This window comes from Anabrus simplex, chromosome 3 (assembly GCF_040414725.1).
Source record: "Anabrus simplex isolate iqAnaSimp1 chromosome 3, ASM4041472v1, whole genome shotgun sequence".
NCBI classification, from domain to species: domain Eukaryota; kingdom Metazoa; phylum Arthropoda; class Insecta; order Orthoptera; family Tettigoniidae; genus Anabrus; species Anabrus simplex.
This window is the reverse complement of record NC_090267.1, coordinates 343,677,850-343,704,464: the sequence shown is the minus strand read 5'-3', so window position 1 is coordinate 343,704,464 and position 26,615 is coordinate 343,677,850. Positions and strand designations below refer to the sequence as shown.

General features: G+C 40.1%; 1 protein-coding gene across 1 annotated transcript in view; it reads right to left on the bottom strand.

Moving 5' to 3' along the window:
- The window catches only part of LOC136866804 (ATP synthase subunit b, mitochondrial), a 56,854-nt gene extending 30,726 nt beyond the window's left edge, over positions 1–26,128 (bottom strand). The window contains exons 1-4 of the mRNA XM_067143909.2: positions 26,054–26,128; positions 18,521–18,539; positions 17,186–17,389; positions 2,915–3,078 (exon numbers count right to left, since the gene is read on the bottom strand). Coding sequence (XP_067000010.2) covers positions 2,915–3,078; positions 17,186–17,389; positions 18,521–18,539; positions 26,054–26,128 — 462 coding nt within the window. The remainder of the gene's footprint in view (positions 1–2,914; positions 3,079–17,185; positions 17,390–18,520; positions 18,540–26,053) is intronic.
- Positions 26,129–26,615: the final 487 nt, after the last annotated feature.

Genomic DNA, 26,615 nt, shown 5'->3' with positions numbered 1-26,615 from the left:
TTTCCAGTGTACCACAACATATTCCACACGTAGCCCATTTGCACTTCGAAAATTTTGTAAGATTCTATTCCGAACTGGGAACTTTTCTTTGGAATGTAGATGTACCAACAAAGGCGACATTTCCATTGAAGAAGGCTTTATCTATGGATAGCAGGTCATCTGGTATGTAAGCCTCAGGAAACATTTTCACATAGTGATCGAAGACTGGCTTTACCTTGTATAGTTTTAGAGGCATCTGCTCATTGTTGGAAAAATGGAGAAATTTCAATATAAGGAAAAATCTTTTTCCATCATAATCTCGTGAAATATGGGCATGGTTAATAACTTCTTACGAGAAAAATAATGCCCCATCATAGGCTTGTGCACAATCCTGTGAAAAAGCAAGAGCCCAAAAGAAAGTTTCATTTCATCCTTATTTGTTGGAATCCGGTATTTTTTCCTACTCCGTTTCAGTTTGCTCATCAGTGTTTTCCCATGAATTTTCTGTTGGGTGTAAGTATTAGTTTGCTCAGCAACATACTGACAGATAGTTATCCACAAAGAGTTCATAAATATCCTGTGGAGTCTTTACATCCAAGAACTGTCATTTTAGTCCAGGAATGAATTTTGCTGGAAATCTATTCCTTTTCTTTCCATTTTCTACCCACGTAACAGGCCCTGAAATATCACTACCATTTGAGCCTGCCTGTCTTTCTCTATCATCACTCGAAGTGCCAGATTCAAACCCGCAACTATTCGCTGTGATAGCTCCAGAATGATGCCCTGTATACTTCTTCTCTAACGAACGAATTATCTTCACTATCTGAACGGAAGTCACTGAAGTCATCGTCCTCGTCACTGAACTCCAATATATCATGTACGTGGGAGTGTAAGCTGTTATCACGTAATTCTTCAACCTGATGTCGTTTAGAAGACATTCTTATAACTGAAAAATACTCTCATGAAACTCATAACAGAAGTGCAACGCATCTGTAAATTCAAATTTACTCTTCGCCGTAATCATTCCTTTTCACATTGATATACTATACAGTTTCCAGTCTCATAAAACACTAAAGCATTTGAGTAAGCGCATAGCAAGAATGCAGCTGATTAGCCTAGTTCCCGTGCGAGATTAACACATAGTGCGCTTTTGCACGGAAGGGAATTTTGTTGAATGATATACAGCTTTGTCTGTTCTGTTAAGTGGAAGTACTTACTAAAAATACCACTTGATGACAGGGGCATACAGATAACGAGGACTAAATTTCATAACTCTGGCTAGGCTCAGAATTGAGAAAAAAATAAAACAGCAGCGCACGACTGAATTCGCTCTCCCCACCTGGCTGGTTACTTCCTCGAGCGACTTAAGTCGCGCACCCCAGTAAACGGGTTAAGACAAATACAGTCATAAACTCGCACTTTTCCAGGTCATTGCCTCCACTCCTCTCACTACGCAACTTGTTCTTCGCCATACCCAAAGTGACCGCCAGCTTACAGAAAATACAACCCCATGCTGCAACATACCTGGATGGATCTTACTGTTGTGTGTGCTCTATTCAACTACTCCATCATTAAAAGTGCCGTGCTGTGTGAGTGAAAAGTGCTAATGTGGAGCCGGTATACAAACAGGGTGATAAGGAAAGGGTTGAAAATTACAGGCCAGTGTCTTCCTCACTTGGTGGCATTCCTTTCGTTAATGCTCATTTTCAAGCTAACAATGTACAATTTCTGTGCCATGCTATTGAATTACACTTTGTTGTCAGAGAAACACACATTGCATTGTTAATACAGAAAAGAAATAATTAGTAGGCAGTGTTGGGAAGAGACACAGAGGAAAATAAACACTGTGCGTACGTAGGGGCATGGTGGTAAACAGTGATCTAGTTTTCTTTCCGAGTAAAATGTTTGGTAATGATGTGTGTGTGATGTGCAATGCTTGTAATGCATGTGCCTTTAAGAAAACAGTTGATAGCGAAGTGTCATATCCGGCAGACGATCTCGCTTTGCATGAAATAAATTTCGTATTTAAAAGCCCGTATCGACAGTGCTAAATATATTTGAGAGAGATTCCACCTTTTTAATACTTTAAAAATTGTATTTGCCTATTAAAATATAATTGGATTATAGTGAAACATGTTTCATCCCTTCCTTTAGGACATCTTCAGCCACTTATTGGATAAACATCATTCCAAAACACAAAGGACGTACATTAAGTTAAAATCACATAACACAGTTTGATGTTCAGTCCAATCACAAATATTTTGTAATGTTGAATTAGTACGGTATTTTCCATTCAAATCTTTGTAAGCAAAGTCTTGATAGTAGTAAACAGTCGAAAGGGCCCATGAGAGGCAATGAAATTAATACAATTTAATAATTTACAGTATTGACAAAAAGCCTCCGTGGCTCAGGCAGCAACACGCCGGCCTCTCACCACTGGATTCTGTGGTTCACATCCCGGTGACTACATGTGAGATTTGTGCTGGACAAAGCAGAGGTGGGACAGTTTTTCTCCAGGTACTCCGGTGAGGGGCCGGTGTGCTGCTGGCTCAGCCACAGAAGCTCAGTAATAATAATATGAAAGCTAAATTACCTGTTGATTCTTTGAAGACTTAGATGTATATGGCTTGATTTAAGTGCTCCAATGTGGAAAAAAATAAATAAATAAAATAAATAAATAAGTAAAGGAATGAATGAATAAATAAATAAAATAAATAAATAAATAAATACTACTTTGATAGACAAGAAGTAAAATCAAATTTCAGATGATTAAATTATTTTTTGAGCATTAGACTAATCAAAATAAAATTCTTGTATATGCGACTCCAGTGTATTAAAAATATAAACTAGCTTTCTAGAATCTGGTTTACCCAGACCATGCTGTCATGTTATGCCACTGCCCTGTTTATACGTTATGAAATTAATAAATGCTTACATCAACTTGTTCATCCAGATATACTGCAAGTGTTGGTCCCAATGTTCTCACAGCATATGCTACCATCATAAAAAGAGAGATTCCAGTGTAGTAGTCATGATTCAGGACAAAAATCTCTTTACTAATCAGATAGGATGAGAGACTGAAAGAAAATATATATGGACCTGTTGGGAAAAAAATAATAGTAGTTTAGATTTTCTCTTAATTGGTAGAATTTTTGGATAAATAAATATATAATCTCATTTTCAAGATTTCCTCTCTGTACTAAACAAATGGGCAAAAAATAAATGGGTATTCATCATAGAATAATTCCAAAATTAATAAAAATAATAACATTTTCTTATATGTTGTGTCCATCATTGACAAAACAAGCACTAAACATTTGTTGACCATTTATTGAGAATTCTACATAGAATTGGGACTTTGAAATATCCAGATATTGGTTTAATGTCTTTGTGTTTTGAAGTTTAATTTCTGTTGGTAGGTATGATGGATAGAGTACCCACCTCCAAGACTGAAATCAGGATATGGACGCTGTAGTGTATGTTGATGTAGAGATTGTCTCTGTCTTCTTGTGTTTTCATGTTGGTACTTGTCTCCTCTTACAGATGCGCCTGCTTCCCACAATGACTTTTTTTTTTTTTTGCTAGGGGCTTTACGTTACACCGATACAGATAGGTCTTATGGCGACGATGGGATAGGAAAGGCCTAGGAGTTGGAAGGAAGCGGCCGTGGCCTTAATTAAGGTACAGCCCCAGCATTTGCCTGGTGTGAAAATGGGAAACCACGGAAAACCATCTTCAGGGCTGCCGATAGTGGGATTCGAACCTACTATCTCCCGGATGCAAGCTCACAGCCGCGCGCCTCTACGCGCACGGCCAACTCGCCCGGTCCATAATGACTTGTTAGCTTCTTTGTGCTATTAGATATTCCTACTCTTGTTCTAATATTTCACTGTAAGACTTGCTATTTGTTTGTTTCTTTTCATGAATTAAAACATGAAATAGTGAATCATCTGTTAGTAATTAATGTCACCTGACACTTTATGCCTTGATATTTCATTTCTTTTTACCTATACCTAACAGTAATAATTTCATGTAGCTATCGAAGTCTGGTGCGATCCTTTCATAGCGAACCCTTTGATGAGGGTAGGCAGCATCTTTCTATAGAAAATAAACTGTGGCATTGTAGTGGAGGAAAGTGTAGCATGTCATGTATGAGTTGCAGAAATATTATGGACAGAGCAAACAGAGGAGGGCCAGAGCAAGAGGAATTGTAAGAAAGAGAAACATATAGCAGAGGATAGGAAGAGGGAGGTGGAACAGGGCAATGAGAGGAAGAGAAGGCAGGAGGAAGTAGGTTCTGCAGACATCAGGGAAGTTAAGGGAGACAAGAAGAGGAAGGGATCTAATGAGGAGGGTGGGGTTGAGGGTCTGGCCATGGGTGACTCAGTTGTTAGGCATGTGGGGAAAGTGTACGGAGGAGAGGGAACTTTTTTTTTTTTTTTTTTTTGCTAGGGGCTTTACGTCGCACCGACACAGATTGGTCTTATGGCGACGATGGGATGGGAAAGGCCTAGGAGTTGGAAGGAAGCGGCCGTGGCCTTAATTAAGGTACAGCCCCAGCATTTGCCTGGTGTGAAAATGGGAAACCACGGGGAAAACCATCTTCAGGGCTGCCGATAGTGGGATTCGAACCTACTATCTCCCGGATGCAAGCTCACAGCCGCGCGCCTCTACGCGCACGGCCAACTCGCCCGGTGGAGGAGAGGGAACCAGGGTAGAGTGTTATCCAGGAATTAGGTTAAAGCAGAAGTTCAGGAAAATAGAAAGGGAGGAGGAGGGTAAGGAGAAGGTGGTAATTTTTTATTTTGGTATCAATAACGTAAGGCAAACAGGAATAGGTACCGGTACTAACATAGTTGGGAATGTGTGGGATCTGGTTACAACAGCATGGAAGAAGTATAATGATGCAGAGACTGTTATCAGTGGGATACTGTGTAGGAGGGATATTGACTGGAGAGTGATTGGGGATTTAAATGACTATGGAATGGGTATGTCAAAAATTAGGAGTTAGATTTGTAGATCCTAATGGTTGGATAGGAGATAGGGATCTATGTTTATATGGCCTTTACTTGAACTGCAATGGTACATATAAGTTAGGGGGTTTGTTCAGAAGAGATATAGGGAGGTACATTCAAGGAAACGGGGTGGACTACGCAGTGGTGATGACAGTATATGAAGCAGGAAGTCAAGTAAGGATGGCATAAAATCATTATTGTTAAACTGTAGGAAGTATTGTAAAGAAAGGAATAGAGCTAAGTAATTTGACAGATATATAATAATTACCAGATCCGGTCTAGGTAGCCAAGAATAATGGCCGAGAGGATTCCTCGTGCTGACCACATGACACCTCATAATCTGCAGGTCTTCGGGCTGTGCAATGGTCGCTTGGTAGGCCATGGCCCTTTGGAGCTGTTACACCATGGGTTTGGTTTTATATTTACTAGATATTATAATAGGAATTGAAACATGGCTGAGAAGTGATTTAAGTCAAAGAGTGCTATATTCAAAGATATGGAAAATTTCCCATGAAATCGGAGTGTTTATCATACAGACAGGTTAGGAACAATGGGAGGGGGAGTATTTGCACTGGTCAAAGAAGAATTTCTAATCTATGAAAAAGTTAAGGTTGAGAAATATGAAATTTTAGGTGTAAGATTTATCTCTAAACATAACAGGCAATTTTACATTTTTGGAGTGTACAGTCCTAGCAAGGCTGGTGCTGAATTATTTGATAAGATAATCAGCTATGTGAGGAACGACACAGAAAGGAACAATATTGTAGTGGATGATATGAACTAACCAAATGTTAACTGGGAATGGAATGTGAATGACAGAAAGCATAACCAACTAGAGGGAAAAGTATTCTAGACGTACCATAGTGCTGATAAAACCAGATAACCTGTATAGAGAAACTGAAGTGTTAGATATTTAAGCGATCATGAAGATGTCTTTGTTGTAGTTAAAAATAAATGTGATGGAATGGAATAGGCAATACCATATGGCTGGTAAGAGAGGCATGGAGAAATTAAAAAAAAAAAAACTACTTTTGTGGTTTTCAAAGACACTGAGGTGCTGGGATTTAGTCCTGCAGGAGTTCTTTTATGTGCCAGTAAATCTACCGACATGAGGCTGACGTATTTGAGCACCTTCAAATACCACCGGACTGAGCCAGGATCGAAACTGCCAAGTTGGGGTCAGAAGGCCAGCGCCTCAACCGTCTGAGCCACTCAGCCCAGCGGAGAAATATAAAAAAAGCAATTATGATTAATGGAAAATGGTAAAAAAAATGTGAACAGCCCATGGGAAGTGTTTAAAGCAATTGTTAAGGAGTGTGAAAACAGGTATAAACCTTTAAATTTGGTAAGGAATGGTACAGACCGGTTATATTATAACAGGGAAATAAATGATAAGTCGCGGCAGCTTGTAGGTATGGCACGAGTAACAAATACTAAACTAAGCTACAAACATTAGTCGTGATAAACAGTGCAAGCTCTTTGAAAGAGATGCGTGTTCATTATTAAACTGTTCTTTATGCAGTACTTACAGTAAATGTGTACTGTAACTAAAGCACAATTGCACTACCACTTTGAAACTTCACAACAGCATCTCAGTTAACAAGAATCACTGCGGACGCAACCAATCTTTATTGGTAGGTCTTGAGAGTTGAGACTGACACATGCGCAGCAGCCATGCTTACCCTCTGCACCCTTTACCCTGTATGCAAGCGACTTCTCTTCAGACGACCGTAGTATGTAAAGGTAGTTGGATATAAGGCTGATGTCCAGATAGAGGAGGTGGCTGATACTGGCGAATTACTGAAATTTACCTATCATAATAATAAAGACATAATTTACAAAAAGATACAAAATTTTAAAGCTAGAAAAGCAGCTGGGATTGATAAGATTTCTGGGGATATATTAAAGGCTGTGGTGTGGGATATAGTGCCATATCTGAAAAACTTATTTAATTACTGATTCAATGAATGGGTGATACCAAATGGATGGAGAGTTGCAATAGTAGCCCCCCTGTCTGTCTGTTAGGACATCAGCCCAGAGGTTGGTTGGATCCTCAAATAGCACCACCAAAGGTTATGCGGTTATAAGGAAACTGCAAAAACCAATGGCAGCACCAAAATGAGGCGTACTAGGCAAGACGAGGAGTGAGGTAGTTTGCCATTGCTTTCCTCACTGGGTCAGAAAGTGCTATTGCAGCACGACTGACCCTATGAGCAACACCTTACATAACACTCAGATGCACTAGTCGTGCTCTGAATGTCATTACTCAGCACCACCCATACCCCAGCAGCTTCCATATTCTCACAGCCATGGATGAGACTGGGACTTCGGTGGAAGCTACACTTTACTCTGGCCTGTGCCAAGAGATGGATACAAAAGTACTGTATCCATCATGAAATGTAGCCCCCCTATACAAAGGAAAGGATGATAAACATAAAGTACATAATTACAGGCTAGTCAGCTGACATGTGTTTTTGTAAGCTCTGGGAAAGCATTCTATCTGATTTTATGAAGGTCGATCAAATATAAACAGGATTTTTGTTCCTGAACATCAACAATTGGTAGGACTGGCCCTGCGTTTCTGCTATGCTTAGGCACGACCATCAGGAGTGGGGAGAGCATGCTGTTATATATTTCCCACTCACGATATCAGAGCAACAGGTGCACCTCTCCACTGCGCAATAAATAATTATAAAATTTCTTGCTCGTAAAGGAGTTACAGCGGCGGAAATGTGCCAGAGATTGATTGCACAGTTCGGTGATCAAACATTGTCAAGAACGCATGTGTTTGCATGGCATAAAAAGTTCAAGGAAGGACGAGAACATATGGAAAATCAGCAACACGATTGCGGTTAAAGACATTATTGATGATGATCGATGGGCATAAGCAATGCACAATCAATGCTACTTACTACTGTGAGCTGTTGAACAAGGCATCATCATCATCTTCATGTTCTATTTCCAGCTTCCCAGGTCGGGTTGTGAATCAAGGACTTCCATCGCTGCCTGTTTCTCCACCACTCTTCTCTTTTAAGTATATCTTCTGGTTTTCCTCCCCTCTTCTCTATGCACTCCCACACTGAATCTGTCCACCTCTTTCGGGGTCTTCCTCATGGTCTCTTTCCTGTTAACTTCTCTGAAAAAGCTTCTTTTGGCACTCTCTCCTCCCATTCTCATCATACACCCATACCACTTTAGCTTTGTTGTTTCCATCCCGTCTTGAAGTTTCAACAAGGCATATTGCTGCAAAAGATGAGACCAACTGATTTGACAGATCCTCCACGATGATGCGCGGCCCCAAACTGCATCTCTAACTGTCTCCAAGCTACAGGAAATACACCTGACTACACTTGATTATCCTCCTTACAGCCTGGACTTATCACCCTGTGATTTCCATTTGTTCGGAGCACTAAAGAAGCTCTAGGAGGGCAACGATTTGAAGATGACAAGAGTGTGGAAGACTTCATGCCAACTGGCTAGTGACACAACCCTGTTCTTTTTACGATGAGGGCATCAAAAAGCTGCCCATACGCTGGGACAAATGGATTTCCAAAACAGGAAACTATGTGGAAAAATAAATTGTAATTGCCTTGTGTTTTTCAATAAATGAATTTAAATAAAATCCTTTTTATATTTGATACCCCGTCATATTATACATCTTTACAAAATTACTAACTGGTTTCACAGGAGGCAGTTCGGGTTTAGGAAAGGTTCTAGTGAGGCTCAACTTGCAGGATTCCAGCAATATACAGCAGATATTTTAGATTCATGAGGTCAAAGGGACTGTATCACTCTTGATCTGTCCAAAGCTTTTCATAGGTTAAATCATAGAAGATTGACAAAAATGAGGTCTATCAGCTGAGACAAAAGAGTATTGAATGAGTGGTTAAATTTGTAGAAATAGAACTCAGAAAATTAGAGTAGGTGAAATGTAATCTGATTACAAAAGAGTTGCAAATTTTGGGCTGGGAAGACTTGGGAGTAAGGAGACGGGATACTTGACTAGGTGGTATGTAAGTAAATTTCTTTCAAGAATAAAATTTACTGTGTACACCTATTCAGTACTACAGAATATAATAGAATATAATAGGTATAATAGGTTTTGAATAGGTGGACACAGTAAATTTTATTCTTGAAAAAAATTTACTTATTGTTATCTTCAATACGGAATAAATATGAGATTACCGGTAGTTACTTGTTACTTGTAAGTGGTATGTTCCAAGCTGTCAGTGGAGAGATGGCGTGGAATGATATTAGTATAGAAATAAGCTTGAGCGGAGCTTTTAAAAATAGGGAAGATCATAATATGAAGAAAAAGTTGGAATTCAAAGGGGCAAATATTGATTGATTGATTGATTGATTGAACACCAAGCCACTTAGTGGTTAATATTACACGCAATAATCCCAAGATGCGACCAGGAATGGGACCTGCAGTCCTATAGTCTTGAGACCAGGCTACATAGCTATTGTGTTAGACTACCTAGTAGTGAAATTGAGGCAGGGCGAGTAGAATAATGAGTGTTGGAACTTCCATAAGGCTCTATATTCCAGAGAAGTTGGTTCCACATTTCAGCACCACACGCCGCACAGATCGTTTCGTCTGAACAAGTAGCAGTTGAAAGCAATATTGTGTAGGCACAACACACTGTATAATATTGTTTGTGTGTGAATTGAGTGTTGTTAATAAATGTAGTCAGCATTATGCCAGGCAGTTTTGTGTCAGGATGTATATCTTAAAGCACATCAATCCTAAGATTTTCCTAAAGATGTATATCAAGTTGGCAAATCAGCTTTTTAGCAAGTCAGTTGCAATAGGTCTGGCGTTTTTTAGAGCACTTCTTGTGCATGGCTTCGAAAACAGAAATGCCTGAAATATTTACACGTGATATGGGCAACATTTTCAATGTTATTTATTTTTCTATGTACCATGAAAGGAATTTGCCCACAGTTCACTGTTCACAGTTACAAGCTGTCTTCACGCAAAATATAAGATCTATGGCACGGGATGAAAGACAGTGAAGAAGGTAGGTAGAGGGACACTACTTCACTGACAGATATCAAACCAGGCTCAGTCCCATAGATCTAGTGTTCTCCCTAGGATCCTGCTATTTTTAGAGACTGCCTGGCTAATATAACCTAGATATGTGCCAGTTACATATTATTAATACATATTTGAGTCATTGGGTGCTCCAAATTAACATCTAAGCACTGTAAAACTTTTAATTTAAATGATAAATTATTATTATTAGCATAATTGCATCAATTACATTGGAGATCAAATGTTTAGCCTCGCCACTACGTAGTCACGAGTGGGGGTCTGAATTAGCGTGGAATTGCATGCGAGTCCTCTATTCCGCATGACGTCACAAACCCGTATGGCAGTCCACATATCCACAGCAATTGAGTGGTAGGCCTATGTCTGCTGTTACATGATTTGGAAGGATCAATAGAATACTACAAGTTCAAAATACTCTGTCATGTCTTGTTTGTAATAATAACACTAAAATAGTTCAAATTTGCAGTTAATGTTTACCTGTCTGATATTATTGTTAATGCCCTGAGGGGAAGGAATTGAAATTATTTTCATATTGAAGTTTTACGTAGTATTCCACGCTTGGCTACTCATTCTTGCCACCCGGCTGACAAACATTTCTGGGGAGAACACTGAGTTCTGTCAGTTATTGATAACAGTTCAGCCAAAGCAGGCAATAATCAAGTGTATTGTTTATGTGGGTGCTTGATTCACTAACAGCAAACAAAATTGTACCGAGCGATGAGTGTGTGAGAAATTGTTAGAATATGATTCTGAAACTTAGTGATGCAAGAGTTCCTTCCAAATTATGGGTTTTTGGCAGTAGTGACCCTAACTGTCTCAGATATCTTTCATTAGCCTTCTATAACTTGCTGAAATGTGTCGATGCTACAATGGAGGAAAAGCTAAAAAGGAGAAGACCCATTGTGGGGTGATATATTTTCAGACTGTGTGGATATGACGTGTGAACTTCAAGTGTTTAGAAATTTATTCTATTATATTCACCCAAAATTGTATATCATTACATTAATTCCAGACTTATTTTTTGGGGGAAGGAAATATCAATAGAGATGAAGCCCAGGTCATCTTCTAAAACAGCAAGAAAAATATTTTAACTTTCCAACTGGAGGGATCATTTTGAATAATTGAGTATACTCCTCATTGTAATTTTTTATTATTTCTTTCTGCAAACAGTACTGTAATGTTTTATACAGAACACCCAATAACAGGTGCATTCATCTTTATTTCAGTTATGTGCAGAAGTGTAGCAGTAAAGCACTGACAAGCTCCAGGCCCAACTGTTTCATACTGTATTATGCTATGAAGTCACGTTAAGATCAATTAGTGCTAGCACTGCCTTGTGGCAGTAATGCTGAACTACATGAGTTCCAATACTTTATACTTCATTCGCCCTGACTGAGGTAACTGAGAAGTCAAGCAGAGCAAACTCGGGAGATTAAAATTCATTCGTACAGCATATCGCCCCTGCTCTGGCAAACTAACGAATCTGCAAATTGTCAAAAGGTTAGGAGAGCTGAAAGAAGTTGTGATTACTCATGTCAAATCAATTTTTATGTTTAATTATTGGTTTTATGTGTTAAACATACAGAACGAGCTGGAGATGTCAGACTTTGTCAGAGGGTAGACAATATATAAATAACAAAATCTAGACCAGAACTTCAGAACTACAGATTCCTTAGTTTGTCAGTTTCGCTAGTTTGCCAGAGTGGGGACGATATGTAGAATCATATGTTTTCCCAGCCTCCACCGATTGGGATTGGGAATGTGATCCTAGAAACATAAGACTAACACTCTACCCTCATCACAAAATGGTATATCTACAGTTGAAAATATCAGAAATTATACTACCATACAGAGATAGTAATTAGTCGCTTTAGATGGTGGGTTCTGGAAAAATACTGTAAATTATTTCAAGTGGAATTGCAGGACCATCAAATAACCAAACATTAGTATCATGGAAGATGCCATTGCACAAGCATTGAGCTATGATATTTTAACCTTTTCATTGTGTTCTTTTAATAACTAGGCAATCCCTCTGGACCAGATTTAAAGGAAGGAGCACTTTTACAAATACATTTTTACTGATACTATCCCTGGAATGTATATCTACAGCCTAGCTTTATTTCCCGGTATGGTGCACAAGAATTGGATGACACCACATCTTGCTTGTTTGAACATATCTCATATACCATTGTTACTTAATTTTTCTCTACTCAGTGGATGTGTGTCTCAGACCGCATTCCGTGCTGTTAATGTGAACAAAGCCACGTGGAGCTGTTACCTCTTGGCTGCCCTGTCAACTTTCTGCAGTGTTGCCAGATCTATGTTTCAGTTGAATAAGCCTTATACCCAGCACTATTTTTCAGGGTGGAAAGGTGCTAAGCAACCTCAACACTTTGAATATTGTAATCATCAACAGCAACTCTTCAGTGCAAGGACTGATCTGTTGCCACAAAGTGGTTCCATATCACTTGAATCGATGTCTGTTCTCTTCCTTGTGACACAGTTTTCCGCTACAATGACTTCTAGTAAGGAGACCTCGCCAACATGTCCCCGCCAATTCGGTTCATTTTTATTAATGCACATGCTGGCCATGGAACTTTCAGTGGTTCAAACTGCAAGGCGAAAAACCAACTCAGTTCTCACAAAATGGAATTTCAAAATGTTGAGAGTTCTTCACGAGATTAGCAGGTGACATATTTCCCTAAAGATCATACAGCACAACGAGCAAGCTCTCCACTTCACAATCTCATGGTTCATGAACCAAATCTCCCCTCTATATTGCTTTTGCATTAACATTCTGTTTATACAATATTTGCATCACTGTATCAGCATATTAAAGATGTGTTAAAAGAAAATTGGTGGACTGATGTGCTTATTGTCATCTGCTTCTCTGTGGGAAATTTGATGTTTTGAATTGAAAATATGAGTACCTTATTGTTAAACATTAATTCAAGAACTACATAGATACAGTTATAACTGGTAATTACAAGTTTGGTATCACAATGGAATAATCGGCATATGAGCTATTTTTGCTTTATGTTTGGGTAAAGGATTGTGACAAAGCATTGGCAAAATCTTTTTCATTCATCTTCATCAATATACATGTCACCTGTCATTTAGCAGCAATAGGGAATGCCATGGGCCTATGGAGAACAGCAGCAAACAAAAACTCCATGGAGGAGAAAATCAATTCTTGAATCATGAGTTTATGAAGCAGAGACCTTGCTCATTGGGCTGCACATTATGAAGCACTCTCAAAATATTCACATTTTATTTTCTCAGAACTGGTTGAGAGTTGCGCCTTGTAATGTGAACTGGTGCAAGTTCCTGCCTTGGTCTGCACATATGTTGAAAATAGGTCAAACAGGTGGGGACACATAGGCTAAGTCTTCTTGTATGAACTGTTTTATGAATGAAATTCCAAGGTCTTCTCTGAGGCTTTTTCTCAGCAATATAGCCTTTTTCAGTGAGGAATGGCATAAAATATTAACAACAAGACATGATAAATTTTAGAAGAGGACACCACTGCCTTGTGGAGAAGAGGGATCTTCAAAGGCTAAGGGAGTAAACCCCGAAAGAAAATCCTCACCTGTGTTAGGCCTAGCAAGTCAACAGTTGAGTATGAATATACTGCTTTCAAACCTAAAACAAGCCTCGGATGGAAGAATAAATTAAATACCGGACATGACAGTTCTTCTCGTACCGTCCGAATTTATGATGGCCAAAATCCTGATGCTCATCGGAGATACCAGAAGACACAAAACCCTCCCAAGAAAGAGCGACTGAAAATTGGTACACTCAATATCCTTACTTTCACCAACAAATATGAAGAACTTGTGGACCTTATTGAGAGGCGTAAGCTCAAGGTATTAGGGTTGAGTGAGACAAAATGGAAAGGACATGGGAAGAAACCCTTGAGAAATGGATATGTGCTGTACTGGAGTGGGAACAATGATGAATCCAAAAATGGAGTTGGCTTCCTCCTTCATAAAGATATAGACACACAGACAGATGTCAAATATGTGAGTGATAGGATCATCTAGATGAGACTAAGTGTTGGTAATGCACTCAAACTCTCCTGCAAGTATATGCACCGCAGCCAGGATGTACCACAGAAGAGAAAGAGCAATTCCTTATTGAACTTGAGGAACAAATAACAGAGGGGAACACAATCATTATGGGTGATCTGAATGCCCAAGTTGGTAAAGAAAGACTAGACTGTGAAAACATCGTTGGCCCCCATGGCTATGGTAACAGAAACTCTGAAGGAGAGAACCTGATTGATTTCTGTGTGCGAAACAACTTAATCATCCAGAACACATGGTATCAGAAGAGGGACAGCCATAAAATAACGAGATACAGCTGGGATGGAAAGCTCAAGACTATGATCGACTTCATCATCACCGTTAGAAAAGCGGGTCAGTATGTTACAGATGTTAAAGTCGTACCCAGTGAGTGCCTAGATAGCGATCCTCGACTATTAATCGCTTACCTAAAAGATGTTCATTTGCCCAAAATTAAACAAAAGAAAATGCCAAAGATTAAGACATGGCTGTTGAAAGACATGGAGAAGAAAGGAAACTATGAAGCAAGGATAACAGCTAAATTACCCAAAACTGAGAAAGGGGGAGTAGAAGATGAATGGTCTTATTCAAAGAAACCCTTGGAAAAGAAGCCACAGAAATTTGTGGGAAAACAAGTGCCACACCAAAAGGGAAGGAAACGCCTTGGTGGAATGACCGAGTGAAGGCAGCAGAAAAAGATAGAAATATACTGAAAAAATTAGACCTCGAAAAACAGAAAACAGATGATAGACGAAATGAATTAGAAATTGGGCACAGGAATACCGGAAAAAGGAACTGGTTGTGAAAAGACTGATCCAGGAAGAAAAGGAAAAGTGCTGGGATGACTTTACTACAAGGATAGAGGAAGACTGTCAAGGAAGTAGGAAACTACTATACAAAATAGTAAACAGTAAAATAAATTAAAATATAAACATCCTTGCACTGGAAACAGATAATGGTAGCTTAATACAAACAGAGGAAGGGATCAGGGATGAAATGAAGAAGTACTTCAACGTGCTGTTACATGGAGATGGGGGAAACACCACCACCAATGATTGTAGTGTAGATGAAGCCAAAAGCAACAAATACCCATTAACATGGCTTGAGGTAGAAACAGCACTAAAGAGCATGTGAAATGGGAAGTCCCCAGGCTTTGATGATCTCAGCTCAGACATGATAAAAGCAGCTGGAATACCAGGCTTGAATTGGCTACATAGAGTGTTATCAGTGATTTGGGAAAGTAACAAAATTCCAGAAGATTGGAGTAAAGGAGTCATCATCCTGCTGTTCAAAAAGGGCAACCGACGGAAATGTGGAAATTACAGAGGCATCATGCTGTTGTCACACTCACTGAAACTGCTGGAAAAGATCATAGAAACAAGACTTAGGAAGATAGTGGAACCTTTGCTTGAGGAAGAACAACACGGGTTCAGGAAAGGTCGAAGTACTGTGGATCTTATCTTTGCAGTAAAGATGCTGACAGAAAAGAACTGGGAATATGGAAGAAATCTTGTGATTGCATTTGTGGACATTGAAAAAGCATATGATAGTGTTCCTCGAAACAAGATATGGGAATGTCTGGAAGACCTAAAGGTGCCAAAGTACTTAATTCACAAAGTCAAGATGCTATACCAGAAGTGCTACAGCTGTGTCCAGATTGGCAATGGACGATCAGAATGGTTTGAAACAAAGAGAGGTGTCCAACAAGGAAGTGCTCTGTCACCACTCCTGTTCGTAATAGTAATGGACAAAGTCATCAAATTTATCAAGAAAATGGACAGTGAACCAAACACCCTGGTATTTGCTGATGATGTGCTTTTATGGGGGGAGACAGAAGCTGAAGTTCAGAAGAAACTTAATGAATGGAACAACACATTCAAAAATTTTGGACTGAAGATGAGCAAAACAAAGACAGTGAAAATGACCATCAACAGGGAAGGAACAAGCTCAAATATGTTTCTGGAAGGAGCAAAAATCGAATCAGCTTCCCACTTCAAGTACCTCAGAAGCACAATATCGAAAGACAACACTGTTAGGCAGGAAATACTCAGTAGGACACAGAAAGTATCAAACTTCTACAATCAAGTCAGGAATCTCCTCTGGGACTGCAAAATACCACAGAAAGCGAAAACAATTGTGTAACACACTTACTTCGTACCAATCCTCACGTACTGTTTAGAGACATGTACCCTACTAAACAAAAACTTCAGTAGAATCCAAGCAACTGAAATGAGATTCATTAGAACCATGAACCAAACAACCAGAAAGGACAAGATCAGAAATGAAGTGAATAGGAAAGTAGCTGGTATTGAGGTTCCGATTATCAGTGTCATAAAGAAATGCAGACTTCAGTGGTATGGGCACGTAATGAGAATGAACAGGGAAAGACCTGCCAGAAAATATTTCAACCTTAATCTCATAGGAAGAAGACCACAGGGATGACCAAGAAAACGTTGGATAGAGACTGTAAGATCAGATGTGGAGGAGAGAGGATACAAATGGGAGGATGTACTGGATCAGAAGATGTATGAAGACAAAAGGAGATGGCGAGCGTTTGTACACCACACCTGGGAAACTGGAGTTGGGAAATGGTGATGATGATGACAAATGCAAAACACAATAGGTTGAATTCAGAATGGAATATATGTTGATCGTTCAGGGACTAATGACGTCAGAGCAAAAGAAACCACAGTATCACCAAGGACTGACCACTGAGCACATAGATTTAGCATGCTGATGTACCTGATAACAGGCCTAACAGAACATTGTATGTAAACAAGCAGTAATTCCCAGTATGATATAGTGCAATCATATTTTGAACATGCAATAACCATAATTTAATTTTACTGATTGAGAATATAATTTAAGTATTCATGTTCTTTAGGCTAAAGAGCTTGAATGCTTAGACTTGTCATATTTTAAGTGCAGGTGAATGTATGATCAGAACAGCAGGCCTCATAGCTTGAGTCCTGTCTTATAAAACAATAACTGTAACAAACATATAATTAAGAAAATAATTTTAAAAGCATATAGAAGTATATACCTGTATGTTATTGAATATTACTACCAACCTGTTACACCTGTTTTGTCATAGAACATTGTGAACCACTCTTCAGGAATGAATCCATAGCGCACTTTGCCAGGAAATTCAGGTCTAAGACGTCTGGGAAAATTGACCAAGTCTCTTTCAGGTGATTCTGGAGTTTCTTGCCAGTCTAACGGAATAGCTGTAGTACATTGTCTGTAGACATTTTGTGAAATCTTAAGAATACTACCTGAAAATGAAAATTGTACATAGTTTCAGAAAATGAAGGATAATATGGTACACGCAAGATGAGTTTAAACAGATTCTGAGGTCATAAGAAAACAAGAGAGTGGGAATTATTGTAGAAATAAATGTTTAAATTAAAGTAAAGATATAAAGGGAAAGTTAAAAGCGTAGATGGTATTGATTATTGCTTTAAGGGGAGTTACAACTAAGCAACCATTCCCTACAAGATCAGATTTGTTTGAATGTTTACAATGGTTTCCTTGTAACTTGTTTACTTGACTTTCTTTCTTTATCTTAATACGTTTAACATCCAGGGTTGATTTTTTGCTCAGACTCAGTGAGGGATCCCAACCTCTACCGCCTGAAGGGCAGTATCCTCGAGCATGAGACTTTGAGTCAGGGGATACAACTGGAAAGGATAACTGGTACCTCGCCCAGGTGGCCTTGTTGGGGAATGGGAAGATTGGAAGGGATAGACAAGGAAGAGGGAAGGAAGCGGCCATGGCTTTAAGTTAGGTACCATACCGGCATTTCCCTAGAGGAGAAGTGGGAAACCATGGAAAACCACTTTGAAGATGGCTGAGGTAGGAATCGAACCCTCCTCTACTCAATTGACCTCCTGAGGCTGAGTGGACCCTGTTTCAGTCCCCATACAACTTTTCAATTTTCGTGGTGGAGGCAGGAATCAAACTTGGGCCTCCAGGGGTGACAGCCAATCATATTAATCACTACATGGCAGAGGCGGACCATTTCTTGACTATCAAATTAAATACCGGTACCAGTATTATTGAGGGAACTCACGCTAGTGGATCCTAAACTTTCTGCAATCAACAGCTTTGAAGAAGTTAGTTATTTCTGAACTAAGGGTAACTTTCATCACGGTTTGGTTAAAGAGTAACCAAATAGAGCTCACTTGATTCACTGATATAAAACATAAAACCATGAGAAAGATAGCGAACTGTGTTGATACTTCACAAAATGTTTTTTTTTTTTTCTTAAATGTATTCTTACAGCAAGTTACAAATTATTACACCAATCGGTTATCAACCTACAATCGTCTCGTCCCCCCTCCCCAACCCTTCGTTTTCCCTCTGAAAGAACGATAAATTCCAATTTTTCCATATGCTATGCTTACCTCTAAATTCTATTACCCCCTAGTTCTGTCACTGATTCTATTATCTAAAAAGCTTTATCCATTAGTCTCATAAGCAAGGGCCTAAATGTGCACATCGTACAGTCCCATCTGGAACAGTTCTACCCTTTCGTTAAAAGCACCTTCTGGCATTCTTCTCGCATATTATTATCAATAAATCATGCTGTTTCTGTGTCACTTCTACAGGCTTATGAGGAAGATACGGTATTTTTGAATCCATGTAGGTTTTGCTCCTGTAAACCGTTAATATGCAACACCTAACGTTACACTCTCAGGACTGTTCGGTCTTGGAATCTATTTCTGTTTTTCGAAATTACGACTAAATTTAGGCTGCATAAAGAAAATCCCTATACAAACTTTTTACTAAATCTGTTTCTCTCATTAACACAACTCTCCTGGTAGAATGCACATCACAGAATACACTTCAAAGATCCACCTATTCTATTTTCGCATCTATTACCATATGTTTTACGCGTATTTCAAAACAATCTACAACGTGAGATAATACCGGTACCTCTAAACAGCTTTCTCGTTACTGCTGACAAATACATTGTACTCCCTCTTAAGTATCTTCTTTACTTCCCATCCGACGTGTAACTGGCGCTCTGTTTGAACTTTGAAACACAAAGACAATGAGAATTCGAGACACTGTTCAGGTTACCATTGTTGAAACGATTGTCATAACACATAGATCATCGTAAGAAAGCATGTAAACTGAAAGTGTTCAGCAACGATTATGGTTAGTCTATTGAACAAGGCACATTACATGGCGAGTTTCAAAAGTATCTCATGTTTAGAAATCTGATAATGAAATTAAGACTACTTTCTCGTAAATGATTCTTCATCCACCCCAATCAATTCGATATTGAGTTACGGATCATTAAGTTTTCGCTATCGTAATTCGTAAAATAATTTTCATTCTCATTCCAGTCTCTTGTTGCTAAACTGGACATGCGCAAACTCAACAACTCTCAGGAATCCTGTAGCTGACGGTCGACCACAGTACACTGCAAACTGTTGGTTTATTACTTGTGTCATCCATCCAATACAAGCAAAGATGAATTGGATTAAAACAAAGAATAACTAATTAGTAATTACTAATAACCTTATCCGTGTTTAAAATGAAATACCGTAGCACAAGTATGTTCTAAGATTTGTTCCATCAATTAACCGATTAAACTCGTTGGCGTTACCGTACATCAACATAACCAACGCCGTCTAGAACTCGAGCCGTGTTGTTAGGCTTACATGTTGCAACATTTCCCAGCTATCAAACAGTAGGCTTACTACCAGCCACCGCACAACACCAATATATCTAGCCACAAACTAGGGGCTGCCTGACCGAGGCGGTAAAGACGTGCTCGGTTCACCAGGAAGGACATGGGTTCGATTTCCCATCAGTAAGTCGAAAAATTTAAGAAATGAGATTTCCAATTCCAGAGGTGCATATGGTCCTGAGATTCACTCAGCCTACAACAAAAATGAGTATTACTCGCGCAACTTTTAGTGATACTTCTTTGTACGGTTTGAGGAGTAAGGAGGGAGCACTCCCGGTTCTGGTAATACTGCCAACTGAATGGAAATGAAATCTGTATTGAATCGATAGTATGATCGATCGATATGCATGTTCTAAACCTTCATTATCGTAAGCCAACAACTGTGTCACACATACACATAACACATACATATAACATTAGATAACATTTCTCGATGCGAATCTTGTTCCTAGCATGAATTCTATAGTTGGGCTTTGCTGCGTAAACAAGAACAGTAGGCCTACTAGTACGTAAAGTGTACGCCAGATGTCTCATGGCGGTGCATAAGCGATTCATAGTTTGTGTTTCAAAGGTTGCCAATGCGAATCTCGAAGATTGCCGAGGTCTACTGTTTCAGCATGCCTTTGCTGGCGGGACCTAGTGCTTACAGGGCACTATGTCTTCTGGTATGGGCTAGAGCAATCTTGTTACTTTCATTGATCTGTCTCAGCTTTATCCTTGGCTTTGACAAAATGAAAGTGACTGAGGTATGAGTGATGCTAGTAATGCCATTCCTTCTGCAGCCAGTCCCTGCTATGAATGGTGTGAAAATATTGCTCATAGGGTCGGTTGGTGCATGCATTTCAGAGGGCTTGGCAGACTGATATGTAAAAGCAACTTCTGGCTCGGTGAGGAAAGCAACGGGAAACTACCTCACTCCTCATTTCCCTAGTACGCCTCTTCAGTGATGCCTAGGCCATCTATGACAGCTGATGGCAGAGCTGTTGAGGATCCAACCAGCCTTCGGACTGAGGACTAAACATACTGTTTCAGCATTAGGGAGCTCAGGTATCACTAAAAGTTGCGCGAGTAATACCATGTTAATTCCTGGGGCAAAGGCGGCTGGGCATAGAGGTGGTGTTGGTGATTTTTTTTTTTAAAGAGGATGTACAACTAGGCAACTGTCCTCTGTTAACACTAATCAGATAAACAAAATTGAAGGGATCCGACACTTCGAAAAATGAAGGTATCGGCCAAAGAAACACAAGGGCCATGAAAGGCGTGAAAATGAAAGACTCCCTAGCCCTCGAGTACTGTAATACCGTCGGGGTCAGAAAAGAACAAGAGTTGACCAAGGGAGGTCGGATAGGATACATGAAAGTGAGGAGCCTGGTGCAAGTAAGTGAAAACAATACCACGACTCAGTTGAGGGCCCCGTGGTCGCCAAACAACGCTCCCAAGTTAAGAGCCTCTTACGACAGGCAGGGAACACCGTGGGTGTTATTCTACCGCCCCCACCCACAGGGGGAGTCGGGCGTAGAGCTAACCACTCTACCCCATCAAGTGTCGAGGTTACGGATAGTGGAAGCCTTTACCTTCCATCCCTTCAGGGGCCTTCATGGCCTATACGGAGATGACTTTGCTTTGCTTACTAGCCACAAAACCATATACGATCCAAGACTTTTTTCGCAAATAAATACAATACAGTATTACAAAATATAAATATCCACATACATATGCATTAATATCAAGTAATAAAACACCAGAGTCTGCATTTTTCATTGCTGCTCGACACATCACTCAGTTTGAGCTGCCGATGGAGAAGATTCAGAGAAATTGTACACTAACACATCAAAATCACTTATAAAATTTTGTTTAGGGGACACAGTGCTTTTTATATCTTCTTCGGATACCCTCTCTACACGATTCGGATTTGAAACTGTTTAAATAAGTGTAAGTAAAGAAATTACCGTAGTTTACCAAAATGCGATATTAGCCATAGGTAGCCTTTGTGCACAGCATTATGTAGGAAATACCTACTTATTTTTATAGCAGGTTCTTTTAAACTACGAGGGACTGCATGAGAGCGGTAATAATAAGTAGAACGTGATTTTAGGAAAATACAATTAAACGATATTTTTTACGTAAATATTAACAGGCGGGCTATTCTTGCGTGCATTCCACCCTGCCCATCTGCTCGTTGCCAATTTTATCAACTTCGTAACTGGTAAGTTTCGGAGGCCGTTGACAGGAGACACGTTTGAACATCGCCATCTATTTTGTACACAATTTGCTCATTGTTACCGGGTAATACCGGTAATGGTATAAAGGAGAGATCGAATCGAGAGCTTTGTTAATTAACGTTCCACTGGTCGAGCCATTTTTCGTAACGCCGTTGGTCGAGGATGAGCTCACTCTTGAGTATTCTGCAGTTTTCTACCTTCATTGAACTTACCAGGGGCGTAAGTTAGGGCCTGCATGGCCTGAGGGCCCGGGCCTTTTCGGGGCCCTGCAGACTCCTCGCAAATATATATCTAGCTCAATGTCACTCTGCACGGAAATGGTCAGGGCAGTTTTATAGAATCAGTCTAAATAGTTCGTTTTACAATTTGTACGTAGAGAAATTAATTTGGTTGCATCCAAAGACTTTAATATTACTTATCTAGACTCACAGAGCGCGCTGATGCTAAGCGGAATATCGAACAATTTCGCGCATCGCCATGTTGCGGGCGCTTCAGCTTCGAATGCATCGCTAGCACGTGGTAATGTTTACAGACCCTTGCATGTTTTCTATTTGAATCATGCCTGTTGGTGGATCTGGTTTGGTATTATATGTGACGGAGTGATAATATATTGCCAAATATTTTCAAGGAATGTGGGAGCTGATACATCACGTCAGTTAAATTGATCGGCAATATTAGGCCTAAAGTTCCAGTGGGCATTACCTGTGGAATGGAAAGATATTCACGAGGGTGAAATCGTGTCCAGCCTTCATTTGTACAGACTGCTATCAGAAGGGATCTGGTATTTCTTTTCACATGTGAGTAGAAATTGAACTGTTAAAATAACTGTCATTTACCGTAATCGAGAACTAAACAGGTCATAGGGTAGTTGATTCAGAGAACGCATGGACATGAAATTTAGAATATTTAGGCTTCTTTTTCTTGTTTGTTTTTTCCAATTCATCGCGGATAATTGTTTAGAACTAAAAAGCTGTTCTGAAAAAGACTACATATTTTTTATACAAACTGTGTAGCGGTACCGGTATTACAAATTTGATAAACCAGGGCCTAGAATCCGTAAGATATGATTGATACAACCTGATAAAACCTTCTAATATTAGGGTAAGGTATTGCTTCAAATTATGAATTATCTGAAAAATGATTTTTTAGTATCGTATGTCTTAATTTCTCCAAATTTTCCCACTTGCTTTATAATACAATTGTTAATACGCTATTCCAGAAAAATCTGACAATGTAAAGTCTAAGCAAAGCTCAATACAATCTTGTCAATCCTAGTCCGGATTAGAAAACGCTAATCAAATTAACTTTTCACTATGATATTAATCTTTGTGTTTGCAAGTGCTTTACTTTGAATTTTATTTCATTTTCTTTCTGGTATAAATCATGGTGCTCATATTAGAGAAAAATTAGAACGCACTTTCCATTTTTATGTGCTCAGATAATATTAATTCAGAATGAGTTTGTAAAAGCAGTAATTTTTAAGAAGATAATATTATGAAGAGGGTTTTACATCTTAGATGATAACATTCTTACTTAAGCCTAACCGGGCGAGTTGGCCGTGCGGTTAGGACCGCGCAGCTGTGAGCTTGCAACCGGGATATAGTGGGTTCGAACCCCACTGTCGGCAGCCCTGAAGATGGTTTTCCGTGGTTTCCCATTTTCACACCAGAAAAATGCTGGGACAGTACTTTTAATTAAGACCGCGGGCTCTTCCTTCCCATTCCTAGGCCTTTCCTATCCTATCGCCGCCATAAGACCAATCTGTGCCGGTGCGACGTAAAGCTAATTGTAGAAAATAAAACTTAAGCGTAAACCACGCAGAAAAACTCAAACTAACCCTAGACATTAATTTCATTTTAAGAAATACACAATAGAAGACTAGCACAAGTGTAACGAATGTCAGGTAGCATTTACCTAAATCCAAATCACACAAACATGATAATTTAACTTCTACTCATCCAATTACGTTATTTCATATCCAAACCAAACTAAACCCCTTGGCCTACCAAGCGACCGCTACTCAGCTTAAAGGCCTGCAGATTACGAGGTGTCATGTGGTCAGCACAGCGAATCCTCTCGGCCGTTATGTCACCGTCAGATAGCTCCGTAATTGTAATCACGTATGCTGAGTGGACCTCGAACGAGCACTCAGATCCAGGTTCAAATCTCTGACCTGGCCGGCGATTGAACTCGGAGCTTCCGGGTAAGAAGTAGACACGCTACCCCTATACCGCAGAGCCGGCATTACATATTCAGAAAATGATGAATCTGATTGTTTTAGAAATATTTCTGCAGTCATGTACTTTTTAAACAATTTGTTCAGATAATTGAGTAAAATTTGCTGTAATGACTTATCTGAGAGGAATCATAAGCTATGTACCTTTCCCAAAACCCCATGGCACTACAGCCCCTGAAGGGACTTGGCCTACCAAGCGACCGCTGCTCAGCCTGAAGGCCTGCAGATTACGAGGTGTCGTGTGGTCAGCACGACGAATCCTCTCGGCCCTTATTCTTGGCTTTCTAGACCGGGGAATGTACCTTTCATAGAATGATTTTATTTCACAGGTTTCCTTTTTTGTTGATATTGAAGATTATTGTTATCGGTATAGGAGTTTGTAAATATTTAATTTTTGTGTTCTCCAGTCTGCTGAGAGACAGGTAATTTTTATCTCACGATATGTAATTATACTTAAGTTGTAGACCGGTTTTTGAACATGTCTTCATATTTTCAATAAAGCTAAATAATTGTTGATCCTAGGTTTCACAAGAGACAGATTGCCACGTGATTCTCGTCCTTTGAGTCTGGTCTTCTTGCCATACGTACAATGTTCAAACGCATCAGTTACAAACATGACCCTTATATTAAAGTGAACGACATGATCATTTTCGAGGTACCGCTAGTGTATTCTTGAAGTAGTGTATTTTTCAGTCTTCTTATTCAGTCTGCTAAAGGTTTTTTAAATTTTTTTTTTAGGTGCGCCACCTATAGGCTATCGAAAGGATTTGTGTAGATTGTTCAGTTTTTATACAGAAGTATATTTTAATATTACCTCGTCTTGATATTATGTATATTTATTGCGTGTGTACACGGTAATCTGTGTAGGCTGTCATTAATTTTATTAGGCGAATGTTTTCATGTGTGCGAAATGTAAGTTAAAGCATGAATTCCATACGATCTCCGCGTCATGCTGAAGACGCCCGCACCATGGCGGTACGCGCATGGACATGTCTTCCCCAGTCACACGCTTCTGTGCAGCCAGCAGTGTGGGGCCTTGGTTGCATCTACAAAAAACTCGGAATTCGATCTACGCTACTTTTATTACGGCTAGGGAGCACTCCAGCTTCAACTTCGTACCCTAGCCGTGACAATAAAGCAAAATCAGGCCTAGACACCAAACTGGAAGTCGGCCTCCCTCCACCATGCCCAACTGTATTTTACCTGGCGTAGATCTATCCTTCTCAGAAGCTGCCCTGTTCACGTACCTCAAGAACGAAGGTATACCTATAACCAACTTACGCCGGATACAACTGAACTACCAACCCACCGACAGAGTCCTCATCCAACTAGCATCAGAACGAGCCGTCCAAACAGCCATAAGACTTGGGATTTACATATATGGAAAGCCGCACTTTGCAGAACCCTGTCCACCACACATGGCAAATGACCTCGGACCGGACCCGGGAACCAAGCCACCCCGACAACTGGAGCAACCAACAGCAAGGCCACCTCCTCCATATACCCCCCCCCCCGCCGGGCTGAGTGGCTCAGACGGTTAAGGCGCTGGCCTTCTGATCCCAACTTGGCAGGTTCGATCCTGGCTCAGTCCGGTGGTATTTGAAGGTGCTCAAATATGTCAGCCTCGTGTCGGTAGATTTACTGGCACGTAAAAGAACTCCTACGGGACTAAATTCCGGCACCTCGGCGTCTCCGAAAACCGTAAAAGAGTAGTTAGTGGGACGTAAAACAAATAACATTATTATTATTATCCATATACCCCACCACGTCACCCGCTAACCCATCTATACACTACCACCACCATTACTACCACCACCGCTACTACTCCCGTCCGCTCCTCCACCAACACTCCCATAACCACCTCAGTGATGACTCACTCCTCCCCTATCATGACGTCTCCTATTACTCCCCCCCCCCCCTCCCAGTCCTCACCGGCCGCCAGAAGATGATCAAGTCTCCATGACAACAGACACAGGAAGACAGACACCTCCACCAGCTCCCAAGCCCAACAGGACACCTCCACCAGCTCCCGAGTCCACCACCAGCGTAATCTTCCGGGGAGTCAACCCAACCATCCCAGCAGAACTCATCTTCCACGAAACTCAACGATCAGGAACACAACTGAAGAAGGCAACCAGAATATACAACTCAGCCGGGCCCACATACATGGTGCGCCTCGTACTCCAACCGCAAGAAGACGCCCAACTTCTTATTCAACAAGGAATACAACTGTTTGGAAGGCACTACAGGGTGGAATCATCCCGTTCACCTCAACAACCTACCACCCGCCCCCACCTACCTAGCAACCGTCCCCATCAACACCACCTACCGAATCAACTAAC